This window comes from Leuciscus leuciscus (assembly GCF_965113295.1).
Source record: "Leuciscus leuciscus genome assembly, chromosome: 16".
NCBI classification, from domain to species: Eukaryota; Metazoa; Chordata; class Actinopteri; order Cypriniformes; family Leuciscidae; genus Leuciscus; species Leuciscus leuciscus.
In genome coordinates this window covers 20955625-20973278 of record NC_138740.1, presented here as the reverse complement: position 1 = coordinate 20973278, position 17654 = coordinate 20955625, and the positions used below count along the sequence as shown (strand labels likewise).

At 39.9% G+C, this 17654-nt stretch overlaps 1 protein-coding gene across 6 annotated transcripts in view; it reads right to left on the bottom strand.

Annotated features, from left to right (window-relative positions):
• Positions 1–17654, bottom strand: part of ankhd1 (ankyrin repeat and KH domain containing 1) — a 58776-nt gene that overhangs the window by 13494 nt on the left and 27628 nt on the right. For 2 of the 6 annotated variants that reach the window (XM_082140513.1, XM_082140514.1), the window contains exons 3-19: positions 9751–9907; positions 9319–9481; positions 8278–8425; positions 7877–8110; positions 7012–7106; positions 6679–6916; positions 6283–6474; positions 6085–6194; positions 5887–5974; positions 4151–4278; positions 3900–4043; positions 3607–3709; positions 1823–2695; positions 813–946; positions 545–656; positions 309–454; positions 62–204 (exon numbers count right to left, since the gene is read on the bottom strand). In XM_082140513.1, coding sequence (XP_081996639.1) covers positions 62–204; positions 309–454; positions 545–656; positions 813–946; positions 1823–2695; positions 3607–3709; positions 3900–4043; positions 4151–4278; positions 5887–5974; positions 6085–6194; positions 6283–6474; positions 6679–6916; positions 7012–7106; positions 7877–8110; positions 8278–8425; positions 9319–9481; positions 9751–9907 — 3208 coding nt within the window. The remainder of the gene's footprint in view (positions 1–61; positions 205–308; positions 455–544; positions 657–812; positions 947–1822; positions 2696–3606; positions 3710–3899; positions 4044–4150; positions 4279–5886; positions 5975–6084; positions 6195–6282; positions 6475–6678; positions 6917–7011; positions 7107–7876; positions 8111–8277; positions 8426–9318; positions 9482–9750; positions 9908–17654) is intronic. The other 4 variants (XM_082140515.1, XM_082140518.1, XM_082140516.1 and 1 more) reach the window with 3 other exon arrangements.

Genomic DNA, 17654 nt, shown 5'->3' with positions numbered 1-17654 from the left:
AATGCTTCCTAATACAAGTCTTAAGACACCTGATTAAACCAATAGCAGCAGATGTTCTGACCTCGAGTTGATCTCAGCACCAGCATTCAGAAGGATCTTGATGATGTTGACGTAGCCCCCTGAGGCCGCCAAGCTGAGCGGGGTGTAGTCTGAAACGTTACGGTGCTCCTTATTAGCCCCGCGAAGCAACAGCAGTTCCACCACCTGTAAAGATAGCGATAAATTAACAAACTTCCAAGTCTTTGGGGCATTTTGGAGAGTTTAAAAGCTTATCTGGTGAAGAGGTGGAGCTAAAACTGTTAGGGTACCTCTTGTCTTCCACCTGAGCAGGCGAGGGACAGAGGGGTGTCTTTGGTCCTCTCAGACTGAGCTTCAATGTCCCCTCCCTTGTCCAGCAGGATCTCCACCACACCCACATGGCCCGCAGTAGCCGCTAGAATTAGGGGAGTGAACCCTGTCGGCAGACATGAAGAGCAACACTCAACATCTCTGTAAACGTATCATACAGATAAGACTTCACACAACAAATTAAGGAGCCTTTTACCCTTCTTGTCCCGGTGCTCGATGTTGGCCCCACGTGCAATGAGCACTGAGACAAGTTCTTCATGGCCACCTGCACAGGCCAGGGTCAGTGCCGTGTCATGATTGCTCTCAGTCTGAGGGGGAAAAAGATGAAGACGCTTCAATATGTCACTTAAAGACAAATATGGATAATTTGATGCAAAGTTTTACCATGTCTACAAATGCTCACAGCAGTCATTTGTGTTATATGATTGCTGTGGTCATGTTAAATGTGGAGAAGATGGTCTTACATGTGCGTCAATGTCCACTGAGGGATACAGAGGGAGCATGGAGGGTGGGGAGACTGTGTTGATGGGCGTCTGTACGGAGGGCTGAGGGGAGGGCGAAGTTGTAGTGTTTACCACAGGCACTCTGCTGTTCACAGCTGCAAAGACAGAGACAGACCAGTGGCATTTTAGTATTATTAATATACTATTTTAGTATTTATTAACATTTAAAATTAGCTTTAATTTTTCATTTTGTTTAGAGATCTTTAGTAATCATTTGTATTAGGTTTTGTTTTTGAATATTTCTCTTTAGCTTTATTTTTAGTAATTTTAGTACTTCAACAAACTTATTTCAGTTAGCCAAGGAAATTTCTAATTTTCGTTTAACCTTTTTAGTTTTAGGTTTTTCGTCTAATTTTTTGATTTTATTCCAGCTTCACTTACCAAAACAATTTAAAATAGTTTAGTTAACAATAGCAACACTTGATTCAGACACATTAAACAACAGTGTCTCCTGCAATAATGTATCCTTGTACTAAAATCACTACAATTGCAAATAAAAATAAAAAGCATATAAAAATGAGGGGAAAAAGAGGAAGTTGGGGAAGGACATTCCCTCATCCCCTTTTTTATACTCCCAAACATTTTAGTTTGCATTAAAGTTATTAATCATGATAAGCTATTTCTAGTCAGTAGCAGCTTATATTAGGGCAGGATATTCTCATTCTCGAAAGCTTTTGATTGGCCATAAATTCATTTACAACCATTTGTGGCCATCACTATTTTTGGTGTGATTTCCCAGGAGAGAAAGATTGAATTTTAAATGTGTACATCTTCTAAAAATATAATTTAGTCAACTTTTGGGAGTAGACTAAAATAAATATTGTCAATCATGCATAAATGTTAGTATAATCATAGTGGGCCAAATGCCAAAAGACTGATTAGTAGCCAATAGGAATTTAGGCATTTCATTTCTTATCACTGGTTGTCATCCTGAAGGGACGCAAAGGCAGCCCTTGTTGCAGTGAGCTTACCCGCCATGATGTCATCAAGCGTATCTGTGAGCGTTTGTGCGGGTGTGGCGACCATGAGTCCATCGGGTGCCTGTGTAAGAAGCCCCGGCCCCAACCCTGTCAGCTGCTGACCTAGCAACACCCTCTGCAGGTCTGGGCTGCTGCTTCCCGGGTACTCTGCGTTACTGAAGTCTGTGGACTGCTGCAGGGCCAGAGGCTGGATGGGAACGAAGCTGGTCAGCAGAGGGGGACTCTGGAGGGCCTGGTTCTGAGGTGGTGGAGGTGGCGGCGGCTGCGTTGCCTCTCTGTACAGAATGGTATCCACCTGTGGCAGCTTGGCACAGTCAACGTCATCTTCATACTCGTCCTCATCTTCATCCTCCTCATCCTCATCATTGGTAGGGGTGGGCCTGTGGTCCTCCTCTCTGCAATTAACCTCACTTTCGTTGTCAGAGCCCAGCTGTGTGGCCTGCAGGGGCAGGGGGGTGCCGGGCATCTCCACCCCTGCCGCCTGGCCCAGCTCCTCCTTGAGCCCCTTGGTCTCCATATATTCTTTGGTGAACTGCTGCTGCGTCTTCAGCTGCAACTGCCGCTCCACCTTCTGCAGCTCCTTCAAGATCTTCTTCTTTTTCTGCACCTGCTCCTCGCGACTCTTCTTTAGCTCCTCGATCTTGTCTTTGGTGAGCGGCTCACCCTGGATGAGCTCGAGTGACTGCAGCTGGGCCTTCTCGATGGCACTGATGCGCTGGCCCAGCTCATTCAGCTTGCCCTCCGTCTCCTCTACGATGCACTCCAGAGGCTGGTACGAGTGAAAGGGCGGCAGCAGGTCAGCGTCTAAGCCACCCGAAGCCACAGAGTTGCTCTGAAGGGAGCTCAGCCTTTGTTTGGACGCACCTAAGAGAAAAACCAAACTAATGCTCAAACCAAAAAGCTGATATTAACCAGACATCATGCATACAGTGCAACTCATCAACACAGTCTAGTTATTCTACTCAACTGAATGCATTTCGATACTCATAGGCCCCTTTTACACAAGAGATTAACAAAAAATGTATATCTTAAGTTTTTTATCTGGACTGCAGTAAGACTTTCATTCCAATACATCTAAAGCATGAGAGCAGTGTCTGTTGTTGAGAGCAGAAGAAACAGCAACACAAACGCTGTAGCGTCATGTATACAATAATGTGCAGCGTTAATAAGCATGCATATTACTTTCCTATCTGAATATGGATGGCAAAAATGCACTTGCATTTACAACTACATCAAATATTCAAAATCTAAAACCATCTTCAAATGCTTAAGGTGATCCTGTCACAATGCATCTAGAGTGCATTGTGTAAGCTGGCTTTTAACATGGCCAAGCATTATTTAATTGTGATATGATCACAGAAAACAAAGTGGATTCTTCATTTGTGAAATGGCAGAGAATTGATACAATAACAGTTCAGAAAGGCTATGTTCACACTGTCAGTCCAAAAACAAATATTTGTGTATCTGACTGGAATCTGATAAATAAGTGACTGTCCTTATGTATTGCAACTGTTCAGATCCGATTTGTGTGTTATGTAGCACTCTTTAGTTTTCCTTCTTTCATTGGTTTCTATGGCAATGATGTGCTAAAATACACTTTTTTGCCATTCACACATGCTAAGTATGATTGGATTCTGAACTGGATATGCACAAAAATAATATTTGCACTGACAGTGAACAATAAGACTATAGCCACTTTGATAAGTGGTACGTCATCTTGAGCAAAACATCCAGTTGATTAGAATAACTTTACCAGAAATTCTAGTCAAACTAACCTTTGCTTGTAACGGGTGGGGGCGTGGGGATGGTGGAGGGCACTCTGTCTGGCTCCTGGGGGGGTACCACCATAGCCAGGGCTTGGAATGGGACTCGAGGGGCCTGCACGTGAAACAAAATTGACAATCTATTAAAGAAAACTTTAAACTATTATATAATATACATTCGTGTTGCATACACTTGGCTCTCAATATATTGGTATTTTAATCTCTCAAAGCATTAGGTAAATTAAAGAGGGTAATTTGTAGTGATGCTTAGACTGTTGGATAGTGTAAAGCATGTTTCTGCTCACCTGAGAAGTGTCATGAGAGGGCGGTGTGAGTTGGGACATGTCTGGGGCAGGGACTGACAGGATGTTGTTTGGGTAGTCTAGCAGGTAGGACACCACATTAGTGTGACCACCTTTAGCAGCTTCAATCAGCATTGTGGAGCCATCCTGTGAGGAGAAGAGAAACTCTGATTAACACAGGGGACTGACCAAAGTTTGTGTGACCACATATCATCCGTTAGCATCTGGGCAGTGTCATTCTCTGGAACCCTCACCTTCAGTCTGTGGGTGGGGTCAGCACCATGGGCCAACAGCAGCTCCACAACAGCCAGATGGCCCCCCGCACAAGCCAGAGAAACCACTGTGTGATCATTGTTGGCTGTGGCTCTATTAACATTAGCACCTGCAGACAAAAGTGTGTGGTTGAATTTTAAAATACAATGTAAAATAAGAAACAAAGGGGGCAGAAGCTAACATAAAAATGTAATTTATAGTGGTTCATCATTTGATGGTTATAAAAATAAAATAAAAATCGCTGGTATCCCAAATGTCATAACCTTTATTATAATGCATGGTTATATGGGCCATAAACAACAAAAACAATAGCCGTGTTCCAAATGACGCACGATACACTTATCCACTATGTACTCAACCATGTAGTGTATGAACTATGTTTACGTTTATTTTGTCTTTTAACATCGGAGTCTGAACGTAATTAAAGCTGCGACGGTTAAGTGTCCAACGTTTCACACTTCGTTTTTCCGGTTAAATAAGTCCATCATCCGGGTACTTAAAGTGCACTTTTTCTTTTTATAATTTTCAGTGTCAATGCACTACTCACACTATTTATACTACAAAATGTACACGATTTGGTACACCAAACTGGGCCAGAAGAAAAAAACCTTAGCGTTGAGCACTGAAATATATAAAAAAAAGAAAACAGCTAGTTTAAATTATGTTAATATTTCACAAAATTTCATTGTTTTTACTTTATTTTGATCAAGTAAATCGAGTCCTGTTGAGCACTAGAGACTGCTTTGAACAAACAACTTTTTAGCTGTATTTTAATGCGACAAAAACAGTGATACTCAATTGTTTATTTGCAGTTGGCCTGTTTACACCTGGTCACTTCATGCGTTTTCACGGATCAGATGGCAATCCAGTTGTGAAAAGACCAGGTGTAAATGCCCTCCGAAACACTGAGACAGAGTTAAATCAGATCACTCCGTCAGGAGGCGGTCTGAGACTCATTCCAGATGAAACTGGAAGTGTATAAATGCAAGTGGTTGTTGAAACCACTTATGTAAATTTTACTTCTCCGGAAAAGTAAAAAAAATAAACGTGCGAGTGCCCGTTATAGGCTATATGACACGTTATAGTCAGATATGACAGCGCTAATGCAACACGCATCGTCACGAATGAGTAGCTAAGTATCTCTTCAGCAAGCAGATGCGCAAACTGCCACAAATTAAACAAAGTCGCAGACGCTCAAAACACAATCACCTTCATTAAAAGTAGTTAGACTAAATGATCTTACCGGTGCTGATGCCACGCTCTCTCCTATTGCGGTCTTTGATCTTGATATTAGCTGATGATAAATAAAATGCAGCTCATATCTGTTGCTTTCGTTGATGTGAACTCCGTTAAATTTGCATATAGCGGCGGAATTGAAGATTGGATTTATATTCGTTTTGTGGAGACACATTTATGTGGCCGTGTAAATGGAACCGTTTTTAACAAATCAGATATATTCGATAAGTAAAAACACATTAAGTGTTTTTACTGGCCAAGTGACCAGGTGTAAACAGGCCCAAACTATAAGCTCATGACCTTAAACATTTAACATTTAAGTATTTTTCTACAGCAAACTGGTGTCCCTGATGAATGTTCCCTATGCTGATTGCAAAGACCCAATTAATTGGTGATGAAATTCATTATTTTCATCATCATCATACATTGTCCATCTCATTGATTGTTTGTTTCAGCCCTAGTTTGGGACGTCACAACTTGCCTTTGCTGATGAGAAACTGCACAGTGCACAGGTGTCCTGCTCTGGCTGCTTTCATCAGTGGAGTCCTGCCCCCTTCTGATTCATGTTCCTGAGAAACAGAGACCAGTCATCTCTAAACAGGCTTTAAATTGTATAAATCTCAAAATGAAAACAAATCTAACAAAAATGCAATCATGGTAAATCAGGATATCCACAAACCAGGTCAGCCCCTGTTTGCAGCAGCACGTCGGCCACATCCGTGTGTCCATTCTCACACGCATATGTCAGAGCTGTGTCACCCGTGGCTGTTGTGGCATGGACATTAGCTCCTGAACAGAGAGAGAAAAGTCTGTGAACACATTATGTCAGATGCAGGAGAAATACATTTGAAGAATTACATCTAAAGCAAAGCCTTACCTGCAGCCAACAAGTATTTGACCAGTTCCAAATGCCCCTCCTGTGCAGCCTCCATGAGTGGGGTTGAGCAACCCAACTCAATGTCCGCCCCAGCTTTGATGAGGAAATCAGCCACCTCTAGGAAACCTCCACAACATGCTAGAGTCAACGCAGTCTCCTGCGTCTCCTCTGTCTGAGCGTTAATATTTGCACCTAAAACCAAACAATAAAGACCAATTTTCAGTTCGTGAACAAGAATGAACTTGAAAAGGACATTCAGATTTTTACAATTTTAACAAACCAAGCTTTGTATTTCTAATCCATTCCTTTGAGATAGTATTACTTTTTTAAATGGATTCTGGTTGTGAGACTTAAATCCTAAGAGCGAAGTCTACGAAACTGAGATGACCCCAGTACCTTGTGCCAGGAGCAGTGCTACCATCTCTTCATGGCCCTCACGAGCTGCCTCCATCAGTGGAGTGTAGCCCTCATCATTCACTTCTTCCAGGTTGGCGCCCCTCTCGATCAGAAGTGCTGCCAGCTCCACGTGACCCCCGCAGGCAGCCAGCGTTAGAGGCGACTCAAATGAGTCTGCAGGCATGTTTACCTGTGCCCCACTATCCAATAGCAGCCGTGCCACCTCCACATGCCCATCCTACACAAGACAACCATGAGAATAACAACTCAAAAGACCAGCACAAACATCAGAGGAAGTACCTACGAGACTGTGAACATAAAAGCTGGTGTTACCATGCAGGCCTCCATGAGAGCAGTGTGCATCTCATCTGTCTTGTGCTCCTGGTCGGCTCCTGCTTCTAAGAGAAACCGGACCATGTCCAAGTGCCCTGAGGAACAGGCAGGATAGGGTCAATATCACTCCAAAATGTACCAAACTGGTTGGTTTCATAATATAGAATTCAGCATACTATTTCAATTAACAGAATTTACATGCACATCATTGTCCATATAAGGTATTTATTCTGGTTAAGTCTTTATTATGAAAGGACAGAAATAACACGCTCCACAGATATTGGAATATTCCAGTAGACACGTTTAGGGATTCTTTTAAATGAATAGAAAGTTTAAAAGAACAGCATTTATATAAACCAAATATTTTGTAACATTTTGTCTTTACCGTCACTTTTGATAAATCTAATGCATCCTTGCTAAATAAAAGAATAACTTTCTTTTGTTTTAAAAAAAGAAGAAAAAAAATTACCCTACTGACCTCAAACTTTTGAACAGTACTGTACACAGCATATTTCAAATAAACTAAGATATGAATTGTTGTTTTTTTCTTGCCATTCTCTACTAGAAATACTATTTATTACAATGCCATTAGGCAAATTGTTCTTGTAATTAATTATCACCCAGATTTACCTTTGTTTCAATGTGCAGGTAAACATGAATAATCAGTTACAGTGGATTTTCTGAAAAAGCTTTTTACAACATACAAAATTCAGATTAATACAGGCATATGGCTACTTCTTCATTCAGATTTCTAAGCTCTTAGTCTGATTGTTAGTGCATTAACCTGCTTCCCTTAACCAGAATAAGACCATTTTCTGATTATTATCTTATGCATGTAAACAGTCTATGATATAATGAGACGCACCTTTATAGCAGGCGAGTGTGAGTGCGCTCTCCTTAAATTCGTTGGAGTGTGTGTTGATTCCAGCGCCATACTCCAGGAGCACACGAGCGACCTCCACGTGGCCTGCACTGGCAGCCTCCATTAACGGAGTGTGACCATTCTCATTGTGATCCTCAATGTTAGCACCCTCCTTCAGCAACACCTTTACTACATCCAGAAAGCCTCCTGCACACGCATACGTCAAGGCTGTGTTACCTGCAAGAAAGGGAAAGGCAATGGATGAACAAGGTGTGTTTGCAAGCATGCATTTGTAGGCTAGCACAAGAGAAAATGTCCTCTACTCTTTTTGGTCCATTTCAGCCCACTTTCATTTGACACTGTTGTTTTTATTTATTACAAAAAATTGTTGTATATTGTTGTACCTGTCGAGGACTGTGCGTTAACGTCGGCTCCGTGCACTAGAAGCAGTTTGACGATGTCAACGTAACCACCGCTTGCAGCAGCCATAAGTGGCGTGATGTCTCCTTTGATCCCTCTGTCCTCCACGTTAGCATGCATGGCCAGCAAGACCTACAACCCCAAACTCAAATCAACAGACATTCTTCTCAGATAACCACAGTACATGCTTCAATTAAAATGAAAGGTAAAGCATGCAATTTCTTCACCACTAACAGCACCATTACCAATGGGACGATTGGTCTGGAAATAGGGTGTTAAGTTTAGTTGTTTTAAAAAAAAATCTTTTACAAAAATTTGAGGTATCAAGGTATAAATAATTAAGTATAGTAGCCTTGATAATACTTAATATAAGAATCTCATAAATCATGAGATAATAAACAGCGACTAGCCAAGACAAATTTATTTGTATAGCACTTACAATACAATTTTCAAAGAAGCTTTACAAAAAAATCTTGACGTTAATGTTTATAATATCTTAATATCGTCATGCCTTAGTCGCATATAGAAGACAAGAGCTCGGCGATAATATAGTTTACTTTTGCGACAATACAAGCAGTTGAGATTTGCTATACAGTATATATCAAACTCTGTGAGTGTTCAGAATGCATGTGGATAAAGTTGGACAAACTATACATCTAACGTTATATATATATAGAGCTAAAATAGATATAGACAGACGTGACAATATAGATATTCATTTAGCGATGATATAAATAAATGTTGCCGAGATTTGCCAACTACCTGTTTGTCTTGAAAAAAAATGGCAGAAGGGATTAAAAAAAAAAAAAAATGTATTTAGTTCAATGCTGCTTCAAGTGCTGAAATTACACACACAACCTTAACTTAACATTTCAATAATTTTTTTGATTTTAATAATTTTTTTCTTTTAATCATTCATGCATTTGACAAAAAGTTGTTTTGGCTGTTAGCAACTGAAAAGGAAAGCTTCAGGCTTGGAAGTTTGGTAGCACAAAACACTAAGTGTCCGAGTCTGTACACGGTACCTGTGCAAGCTCATAGTATCCAGCTGAGCAGGCCAGACACAGCAGGCTCTCGCCCTCCTCTGTGTGTTCGTTGACGCTGCGTCCCTCGTCTAGCAGCTTCCGCACCGCATTCACGTCGCCGTCCGAGCAGGCCTCAGCCAGGCTACGGCTAAAAATAACCAGACTACTACAATTACTGCGACTGTGCAGGCGAAGCTAAGCTAACTACTCTAACTCAAGGAGGAACAAGAAGACTCATACAGCTGCTTGTGTCTAATTACAGAGGTTTCAAATATCAAGTGCACTTTAAACATTCAGACAAAGCTTAAAACACATTTAATATTGCTCAGCTTTTAGCTTTAATGTAGTTATTCTTGCTGGTTGAACATGAGTGTTGCATCATGATGTGTGGGCACAGGAAAAGAAATTGTATGTGTGAGAAAAGATGCCTACTTGTCGGCCTGGCTGGCGTTGAGTGTGTTTTCGGCCCTCATGCGGGTGAGGGCGGCGGCGGCCTCATCCAGCGCGCAACTCACCGACGACGTCAGGCGGCGTAACACCTCTGGATCTGCAAAGGCTTTGCCATCGGCAGTGGAGAGTTTACCAATGCCTGTAGCATCCAGCCCCACACCAGCACCACACGCCATCCAGCAAGAACAAACGCATCCATGGTTAGTACAGGCCCAACACACTCACACACAGGAAATACAACGGTCGGTTAGCCAAATTCACACCATGCAGTTTTAGTCATGTATAAACTTATGTCTAAAACTAAATTTCAAAGCTCCCACAGAGTTTCAGAATGGCATAACACTATAAATGCTCAAACAAATTATAATGATTTTCCCGTAAAATAAATGATATTTATTAGAGGTTGACCGATAATGCATTTCGTTGATACCAATAACCAAGGTGGGGAGAAAACAATTTCCAGTTTACTGGATGCTAGATTTAAAGTCCATATTTACTATGTTATTTCTATTGCCTTTATGCCAGTAATGGGTCAGAGACTCAGTCCAAAATGCATGCAGTGTATTGTGAGAATAAAAATCCCCAAAAGTTGATTCTGTTCTCAATGTGATTACTAACTTTAAAAAGTACAAAAATACAGCAGACTTGTATTCTGAAATATTTATGCTCCCTGCGGCACTCAAGCAGATAAATGGTTATCAATAAACAGTGGTGTCCCTATCGATTGTCAATCAAGCATGCTGCAAATAATTTTGACTATGTCATTTGAATTTTTTTTTATAAAAAAGGCCAATTGAGTCAATTTTTATTGTGAAATTTTAAGTAGGCTGTAAGTGCAAAGAAGATTGCATAAATGCGTCTGTGTGTTGAGTAAGTGTAAGGCCTTGAATCAATAGGTAGGTGTGTGTGTGTGTGTGGTGAGAAAACAGGAGGAGAATAGCAAGCTTATATAAACCAGGGCTGGGTATATTCTAATATTCTAATGAATAGAAATATTCATTTTAATATTCAGTACCAATTTCGATACCAAGGCAAAAAACTGCCATAAATACTGCCATTTAGATACTTTTAATATCTAAAACTTTTTGTCCAAGTCTAAGCAAATCAAAATTTTCATGCTGCAAAATTATTTTAAAATACATTCTTGCTTTGTAACAAGAATCCATTTAAATCGAGTGGTTTAAATAGGGATGCTAACGATAAATCTAGTATAGATTATTTGTCGATAATTTAATCGATAAAACTTCTCGTTGATTAAAATAGATCGTTGATTAAGCAAGGTCATGCGCATGCGTGGCGCTCAAACGCAAAACACGTAGACACAGAAAAACAAAGCGAGCGCGTCAAAGTTATGTTTGGCACCATTTTACTTAGGCTAGAGTTATGCCTTCATTACTATAACTTCATGATTAAGTAGGTAGTAATAGTGTGTTTATTTTGTGTATACATACACAGTATCTCACAAAAGTGAGTACACCACTCACATTTCAGCAAACATTTTAGTATATCTTCTCAAGGGACAATACTATAGAAATGAAACTTGGATATTTTTAGAGTTGTCAATGTGCTGCTTGTATAGCAGTATGCATTTACTGTCCACTGAAAATAACTCAACATACAGCCATTATTGTCAAAATAGCTGGCAACAAAAGTGAGTACACCCTAAGTGATAATAGCTGTATGTCGTTTAACCATGTAAAGCCACATGCCCTATTCATCATGTTCATGTTTTTGTCTGCTTGACAGGACCATACAAATTTGTGTATCTTGTATTAGAGCAGTTAAAATTTGTGCTTTAAGTACAATTCTCTCATACTGACCACTGGATGTTCAACATGGCACCTCATGGCAAATAACTCTAAGGATTTGAGAATTAGAATTGTTGCTCTCCACAAAGATGACCTAGGCTATAAGAAGATTGGTAACACCCTGAAACTGAGTTACAATACAGGCCAGGGTCATACAGAGGTTTTCCAAGACATATTCCACTCGGAACAGGCCTCGCCAGGGTCAATCAAAGAAGTTGAGTCCTCGTGCTGTGCATCAGGTGCAGAAGCTGGCTTCAAAAAACGGACGCATGAGTGCTGCCAGCATTGCTTTAGAGGTTGCAGAAGCGGAAGGTCAGCTTGTCAGTGTTCAGACCATACACTGCAACAAGACGGTTTGCATGGCCGTCGTCCCAGAAGGAAGCAGAACCTCTTCTGAAGCTGGCTCACAAGAAAGCCCGCAAACAGTTTGCTGAAAGCAACCTGTCCAAGAGCATGAATTACTGGAACCATGTCCTGTGGTCTGATGAGATAAACTTGAATGGCTCAGATGGTGTCCAGCATGTGCGGTGACGCCCTGGTGAGAAGTACCAAGAAAATTGTGTCTTGCCTACAGTCAAGCATGGCGGTGGTAGCATCATGGTCTGGGGCTGCATGAGTGCTGCTGGTACTGGGAAGCTGCGCTTCATTGAGGGAAACACGGATCCCAACATGTACTGTGACATTCTGAAGAAGAACATGATGCCCTCCCTTCAGAAACAGGGCCAAACAGCATGATAATGACCCCAAACACACCGCCAAGATGACAACTGCCTTGCTGAGGAAGCTGAAGGTGAGGGTGATGGAGTGGCCAAGTATGTCTCCAGACCTGAGCCCTATTGAGCACCTGTGGGGCGTCCTCAAGTGGAAGGTGGAGAAGTATGAAGGTAAAATAGTAGCAAAACTCGAGAGCACATAGATGTGAATTTGAGAATTTGTACTATAAATATTCGTACTTGTACATAAACATTTACACTCACAGCTCCAATGTGAAAACCTGTAAAATAAAAATCTGAAGTTGAATGTTGAAATTTGCACTCGCAGACAATAGTCACAAACCTGTATTCTGAATCTGAAGCTGCAGACAAGTAGACACAAATGTGTAAAATGCCATTCACAGAAATACAACGACAGACACAAACTTGTAATGTATATTTTGCGTTTAATCTTACGTTCACATTCGCAGTACTACCTAAAATAGGCACTTGCAACTTCTCAAATCTGTCACTGCAATTAAAAATTTCGCGCCTTGACTTTTGCTACTCTTTTCGCGATATATCAGGTGCAAAACTAACTTGTGCACTTGAAACTCAGAGGCGGCGAGAGAGAAAGGGGGGCGGGAGTGGGGGGTTCAAAGGAGCCGTTTTATTGGTTGGCAGCTAGCCAATGAAATGGGACTTCGATGATGTCACGAAACCCGCGTGCACTGAAACGCTAACATGGCTTAATGCATTAGACTGATATTAAAAGAAATAAACGATATTATCAAACTCAGTAAACACAATGCTTATAATGCATACTACAGAAAAGCAGATGAGCACAGAATATGACGAAAGAAAGCAAATGTGTGTTCAGTGCAAATAAACTTGCCTGTGTTTTATTAATAATGTAACGAAACGTGTGGGTTTTTTTATTGTTTTTTATTTTTTATTTTATAACTGTTGGTCCATTAAGCCTCATTAAGCGTTTTCTTGGTTTTCTATGGGAGGAAAACGTACAATTAAACGCGTTGCGTTCATATTCTGTGCTCAATTGCTTTACTGTAGTATGCATTATTGTGTTTACTGAGTTTGATAATATCGTTTATTTATTTTAATATCAGTCTAATGCATTATATGGACGTTTTTTCCTAACATAATTAAAATGAAAATTCAAATGGTTAAAAAGATCAAATAATAAATCAAAGTATCAAAACAACTGATCAAATGATAAATCAAATGGTCAAATTATTAAATAATAAATCAAAATCTACATAGCATTAAGCCATGTTAGCGTTTCAGTGCACGCGGGTTTCGTGACATCATCGAAGTCCCATTTCATTGGCTAGCTGCCAACCAATAAAACGGCTCCTTTGAACCCCCCACTCCCGCCCCCCTTTCTCTCTCGCCGCCTCTGAGTTTCAAGTGCACAAGTTAGTTTTGCACCTGATATATCGCGAAAAGAGTAGCAAAAGTCAAGGCGCGAAATTTTAAATTGCAGTGACAGATTTGAGAAGTTGCAAGTGCCTATTTGAGGTAGTACTGCGAATGTGAACGTAAGATTAAACGCAAAATATACATTACAAGTTTGTGTCTGTCGTTGTATTTCTGTGAATGGCATTTTACACATTTGTGTCTACTTGTCTGCAGCTTCAGATTCAGAATACAGGTTTGTGACTATTGTCTGCGAGTGCAAATTTCAACATTCAACTTCAGATTTTTATTTTACAGGTTTTCACATTGGAGCTGTGAGTGTAAATGTTTATGTACAAGTACGAATATTTACAGTACAAGTTCTCAAATTCACATCTATGTGCTCTCGAGTTTTGCTACTATTTTACCTTCATAGAGAAGTGCCATGTGTCTAACAGCCAGCAGCTCCGTGATGTAATTGTGGAGGAGTGGAAGAGGATCCCAGCAACAACCTGTGCAGCTCTGGTGAATTTCATGCCTTGGAGGATTAAGGCAGTACTAGATAACAATGGTGCTCACAAAATATTGACACTTTGGACAGTTTTGACATGTTCACTTAGGGTGTACTCACTTTTGTTGCCAGCTATTTTGACAATAATGGCTGTATGTTGAGTTATTTTCAGAGGACAGTAAATACATACTGCTATACAAGCAGCACATTGACTACTCTAAAAAAAATATCCAAGTTTCATTTCTATAGTATAGTCCCTTGAGAAGATATACTAAAATGTTTATTGAAATGTGAGGGGTGTACTTACTTTTAAGAGATACTATGTATGTACGTATGCGTATAGACAGATTTATCTCATATAGGATGCATTTGGTTAAGAATTTAATTTAATTTACAAAAAAAGACAATTTACAAATTACAAGCACAAATAAATACAATAAAATAAAAATACAAGTGAAATGAGTGCTTTACCTAAATAATGTTAGATCTAGCTGAAAACCTTAAAGGAATACTACAGAAATTAAATAAAATATAATGTTTCATTGTATAAATTAATTAATGATCTACCGTGGGAGGTGTATCGCTGTTTTTCAGTTCGGTTTGAATATCATTATACCCCTATAAATTATCATATCTTTTGTGGTCAAAATTGACCGAATCAACGTGCATTTGATGGGTTGCCTGCAGAGTATGCTAAGCAAATCATGCTACATTACTGCTGTCCTCGACAATGTACCTTTGTAAAAGTGGTGTTTTAGCACTTACTAACATGAACAACAAATATAGACACGGACTGGGCATGGAAAACAATTTAAGACTCAAAATCTCTGTGTGAGTTCTTGTTTTTAATGTTGATAATATCTTAGGCAAAACGAGCAAGAAGGCAATTTGTCCCGGAAATCCACACGATTGCAAATGTGAAAATTTTATACAACAGTTCAACAAACAAAAGGTCATATTAAGTGATGTATATTTTAAACAGTATTGTCAATATTGTTTTCTCTTTTTTGCAACAAAATAATAGATCAAATGAAAGCCACAGCAGAACTGTTGTATTTCTCCAAGAAACAGTGGTGTTTCGTTAGTGAACGAATCTGCAGCTTTAAATGAATCATGAGAGTCAATGATTCAATGACCCATCCATAAATACAGACGTGTTAAAGTGAGGATAAAAATATAGATGACAGCGGATCTAGACACAGCAAACAGGATTAGCAAAACATACAAAAAAAAGTCTTAATTTTTGCTGAAAGTTATAAAGGCTATTTTCGGCAGAAATCGGTCGACCTCTAAACTCTGTCAAACAAGGGCCATTTACGCCTTGAAATGTGTATGTTATGCACCACTCCCAACCCTCAAATTTAATTAGCAGGTTGTTTTTAATTCCACCTTGAATTTTCATGAAAACAGCTGTATTTGAGCATATACCACTAGCCAACTGTACAGTGGTAGATTTCAAGTGATTTAACCTCAACCAGGAAGAGCAGTATTTGCTTTCCTATGATGACGTAAAACAGATAATGCTCGTGGTAGCAGGTAAAACACGTGGTATAGATGTGTTCAGTCACAATAGTGTGGTTCAGGTGGAATGAAAACACGTCATAGCATGTGTAAACAGTAGGTAACTTATGAACAGCATAACAGGCGCACAATTAAGAGCAAAATAGACAAAGCACACAGAAACAAACGACCAGACAGAAAAAGACACACGTTCACAAGCTCTGCACAGATGGAAAAAGCAATAGTGATGCTCATGGACACAGATGAAGAAACACACACAGAAAGTACACAAGTGTACTAAAGGCCAGTGCTGAGTCATGAGCGATGGTGCTGCTGCTGTATGGAAATCCATTGTTGCTACTAATCTCCCCTTTGGTTCCTCTGCGAGATAACTATCCGCTCACGGGGCAGGGCAGGCTAGTGTAGAGAATCAGGCCTAACACGCTGGGCCTCACCCAAACCAACTCATCCCGAACAAACACACACAACGGCACAACACAGGCTAGCTCAACAGAACATGGCACCAGTTTTCTAGTTTATAATAAAACCATTATAAAATGTTATGCACATTGCACACAAACCATGTGACACTGACCCTGAGCCCATCAGCACTTGTATGCAACAAAAGCTCACAGTGAGCCATAAGGAGAAAACACACTACAGAATGTAAAAATAAACCGGTTTAAGGATTTGCAGGGCTATATTAAGTGTTAGCTGTATACAGGTATTTCTGTGTGTGATCTCAAAAAACCTCTGTGCTGTTCAATCAGTAGTAGATCTATATATACTGTAACCGTGAGCTTTTTAGCCGAGAGACCCAGATACAGCGCTTGCTTTTTGTTCGTAATAAAACAGATTAACATTGTGGCTGCACTCTGTAGTTTTGAAAAAGAACTGCTTTTTTGTTAGGGCTGCAACTTCTTGCAAATATTTAGAAAATCTATCAGTCTGTTATAGGGGTGACCCCGAATAGTCGAAGATTCGATGCTTCGATAGGAGGAGCCTGATTCGACTACCGATCTCACGGTCGAATCTTCGCAGGGGTGTTATGAAACGAGGATCATGCCACTTTGGCTATATGAGGGCGCTCAATGTCTGATTTCACATAGAACTAGCTTTTATGTAAATACGTTAATATTCAGCCTATTATGATAATGCTGTAGGCCTATATAAAAATGTGCAAAGAAAGAAGCTTTTAATAAATATTTTTTAACGTGCGTGAATAAATCCAAACACCCCGTGACAGATTTAAGTTTCACTTTCAATCCGTGACCGACAGAGGAGCGTCTTCGCGGCAAGGATTTAAATCTTTAACAATGTCTGGGATAAGAAAATCTAAAGTGTGGATGTACACCATCAGAAAGGATATTCTCCAAGGCTGGATTTAGCATCAGGAAAACCATGATCGCACTTCTGCCGGCCAACGTTAACATGTTTCACGCATAGACTGGGTTTCACGTTAGAATGTATTTTATCCGCGCGCACAATTTGAAAAGACTCCAACGGACAGACAGAGTGAAAGACGTTCAGGATTTGTTCTCTCGATCAGGTACAAGTGATTTCAAAACTTTTCAGCCGGTTCTAATTTTATTTTTGGATGCTGTGAACATTATTAGCTAAAAAGACTGCCTCTCCAGTTTAGCATTTATTGCTGTTTCTGCAGTTAAAAAGACAAAGTTGAAAATTCTGGCTACTATCGTTATTTTAATAATTTCTTTATTTTTATTTTATTTATTAATCTGTCAGGGTTATCTAATCTAACTATTTGTGGCTTGTGTTTTGAATATATGTTCCCCTGCACTTTAGGCATTTTGCACACATTTGCTCCTCATCCTGTGACTTGAATCTGATTTATTTCGTTTTGTATTTTTATTTATTCGAAAGGTATATTCTGTTCTAATTTAATTTAGTAAATTAATTGTTTATTTTTTCGGTGCATCGATGTTGTGCTGTAGGCTG